Source organism: Rhipicephalus microplus, chromosome 6, assembly GCF_043290135.1.
Source record: "Rhipicephalus microplus isolate Deutch F79 chromosome 6, USDA_Rmic, whole genome shotgun sequence".
Taxonomy (NCBI): Eukaryota; Metazoa; Arthropoda; class Arachnida; order Ixodida; family Ixodidae; genus Rhipicephalus; species Rhipicephalus microplus.
The window spans coordinates 183,890,622-183,902,237 of record NC_134705.1 but is presented as its reverse complement, the minus strand read 5'-3'; the positions used below and the strand labels follow the sequence as shown (position 1 = coordinate 183,902,237).

Genomic DNA, 11,616 nt, shown 5'->3' with positions numbered 1-11,616 from the left:
TCAGCATCACAACACCTCTCTCTAGAATATAGCAACATTCTCATTGTTGTCCATAATAGCGAACAAGAGATGTGCATGAGGCTGACGTGCTTCACCTTTTAGGTAGGTAGGTAGGTAGGTAGGTAGGTAGGTAGGTAGGTAGGTAGGTAGGTAGGTAGGTAGGTAGGTAGGTAGGTAGGTAGGTAGGTAGGTAGGTAGGTGGGTAGGTAGGTAGGTAGGTAGGTAGGAAGGAAGGACAGACAGACAGACAGACAGACAGACAGACAGACAGACAGACAGACAGACAGACAGACAGACAGACAGACAGATAGATAGATAGATAGATAGATAGATAGATAGATAGATAGATAGATAGATAGATAGATAGATAGATAGATAGATAGATAGATAGATAGATAGATAGATAGATAGATAGATAGATAGATAGATAGATAGATAGATAGATAGATAGATAGATCTGTTTTTCTCCGCTTTATTCAAATTTCAAATCGTAGCGAAAGACTACGCTAAGAACGCCAACGTCGCTCGGGCGCCACAAGGCACGCGCGTCAGCCCCTCCCGTGCGGCCTCCGCCGGCGTCTGACGTGGGGCGCCCGAACGGGCCTGCCGTTATCGCCAGTCTCGGCGTCGGCGCGCCTTCGCGTCGCCGCCGCGTCGGGGTCGTCAGGGTCGTCAGCGGCGGGCGACGGCTGCTCCTGCAGGCAGTGTCGCTCGCATTCGTGCACCGTGCGGAAGGCGCTGCGTCCGCAGAAGTTGTACATCTCGCACGCCTGGTTCTCGGCGTTGTAGTAGTACAGGTAGCGCAGGTGGTCGAACGCGCACGTCGACACGCCCCACTCGTCCCGGCAGCGGCTCTGCAGGGTGTCCTCGTCTGCGGCATCGTTTTGTACGAAACGCCGCGTGGAGTCAAGGGTTCGTATTGCAAGAGCGCAGAGAGAAAGTCTAAACCACACGAGTGCTGCCACGCCGCGGTGGTCTAGTGGCTAAGGTACTCGGCTGCTGACCCGCAGGTCGCGGGATCAAAACCCGGCTGCGGCGGCTGCATTTCCGATGGAGGCGGAAATGTTGAAGGCCCGTGTGCTCATATTTGGGTGCACGTTAAAGAACCCCAGCTGGTCGAAATTTCCGTAGCCCTTCACTACGGCGTCTCTCATAATCATACGGTGGTTTTGGGACGTTAAACCCCACATATCAATCAATCATCAACACGAGTGCTGGCTGACAACTGGTTGCTTTATTCAAGCGAAGAAGGAAAGAGAATGAAGAGGATGTCACCATCAATTAACGTGACAAAAGACTACACGTGTAGCATCACTAAGTGTTCTCCAAATACGCAAGCTCGCAACCAATTAGCCCAACATTCCCTTTTTCAAGAGTGAAGGGTTTTGCTATAATATGTGGGCTTTCACGTTCCAAAACCACGATATGATTATGAGAGACGCCGTAGTGGAGACCTCCGGAAATTTTGACCATGTGGTGTTCTTTAACGTGCACTTACATCACGCAGTCCAAGGTTCCCTGTCCCTTTTGCCTCCATCTAAATGCGACCGCCACAGCCGGGTCGAACCCGCGTCCTTCGTTCGGGTCAGCGGTCGAGCACCCTTGCCACTGATCCACCGAGGTGGGAGTTAATTGTTTTCGAAGGTGGCGTGAAATCGGCGAGTACGTTAGTGCGAAAGGATTAAAGGTCAAGCCGCCGCTTATGCATTTTTCTAAGACGACTCGAAGTGGAAAGGTTAACGCTTCATGAATTCAACGCTTTTTAAGGGCGAAGCTCCTTAAGTCTCGGGCTGTGCGTCCCCTGTATGTAGCAATCTCTCGTTTATTTCTTGCAGTGTTCACTAGATGGCGGTACTTGTTGCTTTAGATCAGGCGGTGGTGTTAGTCACTGCCCGATCTAAAGGGTACAGCCTTATCAATCCATCCGTCCATCGATGAAAAGATGCGAGATGTTATAAACTAGGAATAATGTCACGTATCGCGCGTGTCATTGCTGGAAGGCAATCGTTCGATTTAGTGCGGCGTCTTACGCTAGGAGGGGCGTTGTGATAAAATCGAGTGGGCAAAATGTACAGAGGATTCATGGTTTACCAGGTTTACCTCCGGAGCTTCACCCATTCATCATCATTCGCTTCGTGGATATGGCGGCACTTTTCTTATGTTGTTAACAATGCAGTTATGTAATTTCATACCACTGATTAGGCCTGTAACCATAAACTGGGAAGGAATCTAACGTAAAAAGTATATAAACACAAGAAAAGGTTGTATAAGATAAGATATTTTTCTTAGTCTATCATTTTTGAACACCTCAATACGCACTTAGCGCTCTCTGCACCTTATTGTGTTTCGCATTGCCTGCGGGGTGAGATGCAATGGGATGCTCTCTGCGCCTCATGTACTTCCTTCGGGAATGGCATCTAGTGCATAAAGTTTCCTAATATACACTGGAGGGAACTCTGGTGTCTATGGGAGCAGCAACGCACGGCGCTTCAGCGAGCTTGGGAATGATGGGTAGTACACACATTTGTCTAATCTTCGTACTTCTTGCCTGCTTTCGGCTCCTTGTGTGTTCGTGTGGCTTAAAGCTATTTTCTCATGAAACAAATATTAGCAAATGTTCAGCGGTTGCGCTTCACAATCTTATTCTTTTAGACTTACCTTTCCAAATCGGGTCATGAAGTTCAAAAGGGTTGAGTCTTTCTTTCAAAACAAAACCGTAACATAGCAATAAACGAAGCCGCAAGTGCGATTCGTTGCTCGCAAGTACTAAGACTAGGCGAATGTGTGTACTGCCCATCATTCCCATGGTCGCTAATTGATCACAGCGCCCGAGTCTCCTCTAGTTAATTTTAGGAAACTCTATGATGCCGTCGACAAGCGACGATGTCACGTGATGACGCCATCGTATGACGCCATAGATTCGGGTGATCTGCGGCGTTATGACGAGTCCCGTGTTCACCGTTGTCTCATTTATGCTATAGTAATCGAGCCATATTATGCTAGATACCAATTAGGCTGTCCACCTTAACCATGCGTCTAGACCAATGGACGATGGTTCCGTAAGTTTCAAAAATTAAATCAGGAACAACAATTGCCGTTTCTCGCCCTCTTCGCTATTGCGCTTGCAGTAATAAACTTCTTGGAATTCTTACGCTCTAAGACAATATTGTTGCTTATCCGTGAAGTGAATGTTGATGCTGGAGCGAAACAATACGCATTAGATCATGAATCGTGAACTGGTATTTTGTTCTCTTTAACAGCCTTTGATTATAGTGTTGTAAACCTTTCTTTCGTTCATATGTTCTGATTGGTGGGTGCGTAAATGCTGATGTTTTTTTTTACAGCGCTATCGCCTTTTATTTTGTGTGGGTAGCAATTTTGCAATATACAGATGTTTCGGTGTATTCGGACGTTGGTGTTGTTGTTGCTGTTTTTTACAGAGGTCTGACCTTCTATTTTGATCTGGTTAATAAAGTTTTATTTTGTCCTCCTTAACCCTTCGCAATGTGATGTACTTTGACTGATGGGTGGTTAAATGTGGGTGTATGTACGGCGTCGTGGCCTTTTATCGGCTTTTTTTTTTTTTTAACCATATGCGTGCTATGTACGCTCTGTAGACGGTATTGCGCACCTGCTATACTATAGGGACTAACCGAATCTCAACAACGGCGGTTTTAGAGCGACCCTAATGCGCTTCGACCCTAGCACAAGGCATATCTGGCAGGCGATGAGAGGCCAAAGCAGGCCTGCGTGGAATACGCTGTAGTCAAAGTGAAAGCAAAAGAAACTGCGTTTCTAGGTCCTGTTGTAAACTATCTTGAGTTGACTAGTGCGAGTATTTTTGCGAGCTACCCACTGCGCCATGAATGATTGTAAGTCTGCAAACGAGGGAAGTATACCAACGGCGCTAGGTAGTAGGTACATCATAGAATAGAATTTTTTAAAGTTAACTAGAGGGAATTGTGGCGCTGCGATCATTCAGCCACCATGGTAATGATGAGTAGATGGATGGATTTGCTTAGTCATCGTGCTTTCAGGCTCGAAACGCACTTGCGGCTTTCCTTATTGTTGTGTTTGGTGGTTATGTTTTGAATAAAAGAGCGGAACGTGGTGAACTTCGCGAGCCGGAGAGAAGTGTTGACCCTAAAGGGGTCAAGGTGGCGAAGCATAACTGCTGAACTTTTGTTGAACTTCCGCATGCGGCAAAGTGAATTAAGGCCCCACGAAGTGAAACGGAGCCAAAAGAACGAAGATTAGGCAAATTCGTGTACAGCCCATCATTCCCATGCTGAAGCGTCGTGCGTTGAAGCTCCAACCGGCACAAGCGCCATAGCTCCCTCTAGTGTATTTATAGAAAACTATGCTACCCACAACCATCAAAGAAGGTGACGTGTTCTTGGACACTCGCATCTTGAGTGATGCGGCCAAGGGTGTTTCAGCCAAGTGGGCACCATGACGATGTGGACCTTCATCGTGTGGTCAGACAGGTTGGCGAACATGGCTTCATCCTCAGTGACCTAGCAACTGTACGTCGTCGAACCATCACCCATGCTGATCAGTTAGTGCTGTTTCACGAACCATTACTTCTCTCTTCCGCCACATATTCAGAATTTGAGGTGGTGGGAGAGAGTTGTGGGGATGAGATGGAGTGTGGAGGGCGCGTCTGTTGGGCGCGGGTCTCGAAGGCTGTGTGTGTGAATAAGGGTGGAGGAACGAGATGGCGCTAGTGTCGAGTGAACAGAAGGGGTCGTGTGTGTGTGCGCGTGGGAATGAAGTTTGAAAGGCTTTACGCGGGAACGAACACGGGAGGAGAGAGACGAAGCTACGAAGAGAGAAGTCGGACATGTTGGACATGTGGCGCGGAGAAGAAAGAATGTACACTGCCACTGCGTGTAGTGAACTCACCACCACACGCCTGGTTGCAGGCGTCCTCGTTCTCGAAGCGGTTCCTGCCGGCCAGGCACCCCGTCTCGTCGTTGTCCAGGCGGTGGCACTTGCCCTGGCTGTAGTAGAACTGGTACACCTTGTCCTCCGTGGTGCACAGGCGGAACCGGGGCTCGTCACACTTGTGCCCCGAGGCGGCTGCGTTAGCCAAGTTGTGCGGTCTCGCCTTTCAACTTATCGCCATACAGGTGCTTCAGTAAAGTAGAGGTTAGTATTAGCTTAACTGATTGATATCGAATTGATTGTCATTAACGTGAAGACTTCGACTTGAGGCTCATGCCAGTAAGAGAAAAATGCCAGAAGTATAGATGATCCTGCGTTCCTCCAAGACGTCAAATGCCTGTACCAATGCTGCCTAACGACCGTGTTCTCAAAGAAGCCTCGCCTCTACCCAAAGTTCGTTCGCCAGTTGACCGAGTTGAGCCCAGCGCCGCTGCAGCTCGACTGCAAAAAACGCCGCGCTTCTCAAGAATCGCTGCAGGTTATCGCTGATTCGCAGTGACTTGTTCTGCCTTGGCGTCTCTCAAATCATGTGGTGGTTTCGGGACGTTAAACCCTACCTATCCATCGACTTGTTCTTCCTAAAGACCACGATCCCGTCAACTTCTCAAGTCAGTGTGCCGCGTTCAAATAGGGTACATTCTAGAATTCCAGAGTTAGGCCATATGCTTGGGCGAATTCGTCATGTTGCCCACGACAGACACAAACCATAAGAGACCATAGATAGTTGAGGCTTTGCCTACGACGACTTAAACGTGAAAGCGATCATCTCTCAATGAATTGCATTGAAACTCAACGCTTCCCCCCACCCCAAAAAAAAAAAAAAAAACTTGTCTCGGCCCAACGTGGTTCAGCACCGCCTTGAAATCGGCACGTATTTAACCGATTGCCAAAGCAATGTAATGATGCCATCATTTGAAGTCACAAATTTTGGAGAGCTGTGACATCAACATAATGTTTTTTCAATCACTCGAGTTGGCACCGGCAATCACTTTTTTTATGATTCATCTGAGGCAGGGATCTCAGACACGCAGCCCGTGGCCCTCACATGGCTGTTTTCGCCCCACATATTTTTTAAGGCATGTTCGTGAGCTGCAGAGGCATGGCTTGTCTAACGCATAGTTCTCACGGGGCACCCCATGTGGTGACCATGTCATGAAGCACAACACGACACAAAAGCTGCATTTCAGAATCGGCGTCCATATTTTAGCAATGTTGCAAACCACTCAAAATTTACAGTCAAAATTCTGGAACCAAATTTCCTTCAAAAGTGACTTGAATAAGATGTCCGAACATTTTCTTCGAAGTGGAAACGTTTACTGACAATTTGTGCAAATGCCCCCTACCATACATCTCCAGTGCTAGCTTAATGACTGCTCCGGCCCTTGAGGGGCCTGAATCGCGGGACTGCCACCCGCTGGCTGAGGTGATTGATTGATATGTGGGGTTTAACGTCCCAAAACCACCATATGATTATGAGAGACACCGTAGTGGAGGGCTCCGGAAATTTAGACCACGTGGGGTTCTTTAACGTGCACCCAAATCTGAGCATACGGGCCTACTAGCTGAGGTGAGTTTGAGATCCCTGATCCAAAGCTTTCGCCTCAATCCAAGACACATGCGCTCGTAACATCAGTATACGATGGACGCACCCTTGCACTTGGAGTCGCAGTGGCTGTAGATGCTGAACCTGTCCTCGTTGACGGGACAGTGCGTGTGCTGCAGCCACTCGGCGCAGAAGAAGCCGCCGTACGAGGACTCGGCCACGTAGAAGGCCCGCTCGCGGAACGACTCGAAGTCGCAAGGCACTACGCTCACGTTCGTACACGCCGCTGTAATAAAAAAAGAAGATCCCATCGAGATATTTTCTATTTGTACAGCGAAGCATTGTTTTGGACAATATCTCATACTTCGACAGCAAAAGCTCTTATGAGGTGACAATCACTATTGGTTTCGGTGGTGTGGTTGTCCGACGCCGCCACGTCCGGCAACGCACACAATGCAACAAAAGGGGGCGATAGCATTTACGCTTTTTTTTTCAAATTCACTGCAGTTGCTCCCACCTCTCGCGTTGGTCAAGTCCGCAAGAAAGCAAACTTTGCACCAGATACAAAAGTGAAAATTAATACGACAACGTATTTCTTATAGCGAGCTCTCTTTGGTCACCGGCGTTCCCGGGGCAATGTTGAGAGGAAACAGTTCTTTTAATGCCACAAGAATAGTGCTTGGCTGCCATCACAGCCAAAAAGGTGCTTGGTCTAACCCTGCCCTTTGACCATTGTCGGGACCGGTGGAATCGGCAGCCCACCCTCAATGACAAGGCGTCTCGCCACCCCTCATGCCCGCCTATTCACACGCCAAAGGTTCAGACATCAGATCATGATGTCAGGAAAGCAACTGTACATCCATAGTGTTCTTTAGCTGAAAAAGACAACACAACCCAGACGTCAGGTCAAAGGACTTTGTCCATACATTTGTCTCGTGCTGTCAAGTGCAAGGAGGTTGGAACTTTTCGATCTTGTGTTGTCGTTTCGAGCTATATGGCGATATATAGTCGCAGTCAACTTTGCTGCTAACTCTACGTCTTAGCATCAATGTACTTGTACTAAATTGTCCTCATCATATATTCACCAGGAGGCCGCCATTGTGGTGCGGTGCTCTTGCCGGCGGGCGCGTTTGTGCCGAAGGGCCACAGGATACGCCGCACCAAGCTTCGGCTTGAGGCCGTAGAACTGCCGGTCGAATCAGGGTTGGTGACCGTGCGACTACCCACGGTCTTGCTGGGCGTCGCGGCGGCCATAGGTGAGCTGTCGACAGCACTCGTCCCTGTCGCGGTCGTCTTGATGTCACCGCCACCTGGGAGACGTGGGGACAACCACCGCACTCATTCGAACCTATACTCGCATGCTAATAAATGTGGTACAGACATCAATTCTAGAAGCAAGCTTCACTACACTATAAATAAAATGTAATAATAATAATAATAATTGATGTGGTTTTACGTTCCAAAACCACCATATTGTCACGTGCTTGCTCAAGAAAGACGATGGCAGTTGTGCGTGTGCCATGAAGAACTGTGAAATGGACGAAAAAGAAGAACTCGCTTGCGCGTTCTAATAAAGAGACCGACCTGCTTCTGGTGTCTCAATCTCCGCGGCAAGACCTCTGTTTTGACGTCGTTACAATATGACGGAGGAACGTCTCAGTGGAAGTATCCGGAAATTTCGACCACTTGGAGTTCTTTAACATGCACCCAAATCTAAGTACATGGTTCTCGAACATTTCCGCCTCCATCGAAAATGCGGCAGCCGCGCCCAGGATTCGATACCGCGACCTGTGGGTCAGCAGTCAAACACCGTAACTTCTTGGCTGGGGCCACCCATACAAAGACAGCTCTCAGCACGCAGGAAGCTGAATAAATTGTAACGTTTCATCTTGACATTAAAGTAAATCTTCATATGTCACACCTACAGACATCGACACTGGCGAGACGTCAGGCTGCTGCATTAACTTTGGTCCCATCATGCAACAGTAAGGCTAGCTGTGGTCCCGTCAGGCGTGAAAACACCTGAAGTGGCCGCTTGTGCGTCACTGCAGGAGCAACGGAGCAGTGTGTGTAAACGTCATGATATTTTGTCTGACCATGTGACATGAAGACCATACCGTGTCGTGACGTCAGGGTACTGTACGAACCATAACAAGGCGGGCTATTCTGAACACTATCAAAGTCCGCCGCATTGTCATACTTGGATTTCGTAATTGCGTCAATCTTGAGCCAACCAAAGAGGCCGTAGTGGTCCTCTGGAATAATCAGCGTTGCCCAATGCCGAGATTTGGGACATCGTCCAAAACAGTATCCTAGTCTTGTTTGTTTGTTTGTTTGTTTTTAGGGGCGAAGCTTCTTAGGGCGTGGGCTGTGCGTCCCCTGTAGCCTGTATGTAGCCACCTCTAGTTTAGTTCTTGCAGTGTTCACTAGATGGCGGTACCGTCCCCTGTATGTAGCCACCTCTAGTTTAGTTCTTGCAGTGTTCACTAGATGGCGGTACCGTCTCCTGTATGTAGCCACCTCTCGTTTAGTTCTTGTAGTGTTTACTAGATGGTGGTACTTGTAGCTGATGATGAAAAGATGCAAGATGTTATAAACTAGAAAGCGGTACTTGTAGTTGATGAAAGACGCGAGATCTTATAAAATAGGAATGATGTCACATATGGCGCGTGTCATTGGTTGAAGGCAATCGTTCGATTTAGTGCGGCGACGTACGCTAGGGGGAGCGATGTAATAAAATCGAGTGGGCAAAATGTACAGAGGATTCATGGTTTACCAGGTTTACCTCCGGAGCTTCGCCCACTCATCATCATTCACTTCGTGGATATGGCGGAATTTTTTTTTGTTTGTTTGTAATTCTGAGCGAACAGTAGGACGTCCCTAAGCAAGACCTGTCAAATAAGCAGAGTATAGTACACTGGTCAGAGAACAGGGGTGGGTGAACAGTAGAGTATACCAAAAATTTGCATAAAAATATGGCAACATGAGGAGTAATCACAGTTGTTTCAAACTGAAAATTCAAACGAATGCACTAAAGTTACAAATGGTCTAATAAGTGAACTCGCGCTAGCAGCCGTAACGTGAACTTACTGCGAAGGACCGCAGGCGCTACCACTTCGGGCGTGATGTCCGCGGGCGCGAAGATCATTTGGCGCACGCCTGCATAATGAAACATGTCCGCATTTTCTCGATTGTACCGCCACCATGAATGAAACGCGAAGAGTGGCTTTTCACTGCACCCAAAAATAAAATTAGTGTTTTTTTTTCACATTCTATTCAAACGCGAGGGTGTATTTTAGGTTGCAAAAATCTGGAAAAAGAAAGCTGGTATTACACTTGAGTAAATACGGTACAGATTTTGTAAATTGTATACATATGGCGTCTATCGTGACACGCATGACTAATATTAGTAGGTACCCCGTAAATGCGCTCGCGATCCCGATGACAACTTTGATTACATTTTATTATTATTATTATTATTATTATTATTATTATTATTATTATTATTATTATTATTATTATTATTATTATTATTATTATTATTACTATTATTATTATTATTATTATTATTCCAAGGTAATGTGCATGAATTGCTGCCATTTAACATAGATTGATTGTTTCAATAGGCATGAATAAACTTCATTTGTTTTGACCGCTTCAAAAACACGCGCAGAACTACGCATCGAAAAACATTCTTCTTTAATGCACCAGAAAATTTATTTGTAACATGTGGTGCCCTTGAGATTTCAAAAATAAATCCTCTACTCACTATACACACTGCCAAAATTCGTAATTCACGGCAGATTTTACGATCGTCTATGCCACTACTATGCCTTGTTCTTACCAAAGCGAAGTGATGGTAGTGGCAGCGGAAAAGGGCACAACCAGAATTTCTTTTTCTTAGGTGGAAGTACTGCCACCTTTTATGCGGGGTTAGTGCGTACGTTTGTATCTGCGCATGTGCAAGAACAACATTCGAAATTCAAAATTTTCGACACCCCAACAACAACAACGACAAGAACAAGCACCACTCCATTGGCTACGCCGATGGTGGCAGTGTTTGTCGTTGCTGTCGTGCGCATCAAAAGAGCAAGAGGTTGAAATGTCATTAGATATTTCAAATATCTAGGGATTCTATATAGAGCACCGTTTAAATATCCGGGGAACCCTCCTGTGTTTTTTTTTTCTTTTACCTGCGATCTAGTTGGAGCGAGATTGGGAATCTACGTGCTATCTTACCAGACAGAACATGCAGTGGCATGGACATTAGGCTAGTTTGTATCGATTTATGTTTAGACTGGATAAGGCAGGTGTGTCTTTTTACAATCATGTGCATTTTCTTTTTGCAGTTTCATTCGCCAGATCACGTGACACAAGTGATATATATGTACTTGTTTTTTTTTTCTTTTGAATGCTCTACAGTTGCAAGTAGCCGCCCGTCGTGTTAGCATTTTTATGCTTCTTGTGTTCGTGTTTATGTGCGCGCTTTATCCAGTCTAAACAGACACGAGATGACTGCCCACAATCAGGACGCGCACTTTGCCTTCGTCCGCTCACCGGCTGTCTTGTACTCGAAGAGCACCAAGCCAGCCACGAGCACGGCCAGGAACACGTAGAAGACGCCGGGAAAGAGCCAGCTCAGGCAGCCGCAACCTTCTTCCCCTGCAAAGGTATAGCAGGGTGTTTGCAGCGAGCGGTGTTGGGCGAGAGGGTACACTCGGTATTCTTTCACATCTGTAGAATATGCTTAGCGAAAGGTATACCATGGCCATACCACGTCACGAACACATCCGTTATGTCACGAACACATCCATCACTTGACAGATACTCTCAGTCAAAACATTGCCAGCAATCAATGACTTGGGCAATTTGACAACGCGCATCATGTACAATATTGACAATACTAATCACTGCTATGATTTGTTAGCGAGAACACGGAGAAGGAAAATATCTGAAGAAGTGTATTTGACGGCAAACGCTTCTGCGGACGCGCACCTGCCCTACCAAGCGCGGCAGATCAATGCCCTCCTGTATACGGTGGCGCTTCTGGTGGCCACTTTTCTCCCTATATGAAACTTTCGCGGGAGTTTCATGACCAGTAAAAAAGTATTGAGGGACCATGGCCA

At 47.0% G+C, this 11,616-nt stretch overlaps 1 protein-coding gene across 1 annotated transcript; it reads right to left on the bottom strand.

Annotated features, from left to right (window-relative positions):
- Positions 1–458: 458 nt before the first annotated feature.
- On the bottom strand, positions 459–9,665 carry LOC142766106 (uncharacterized). Its single transcript, XM_075867949.1, has 5 exons — positions 9,581–9,665; positions 7,576–7,800; positions 6,597–6,776; positions 4,906–5,082; positions 459–871 (listed from the first exon to the last, which is right to left on the bottom strand). The coding sequence occupies exons 1-5, from the start codon at positions 9,663–9,665 to the stop codon at positions 549–551; spliced, it is 990 nt and encodes a 329-aa protein (XP_075724064.1). The 3' UTR covers positions 459–548.
- Between the last annotated feature and the right edge of the window lie 1,951 nt (positions 9,666–11,616).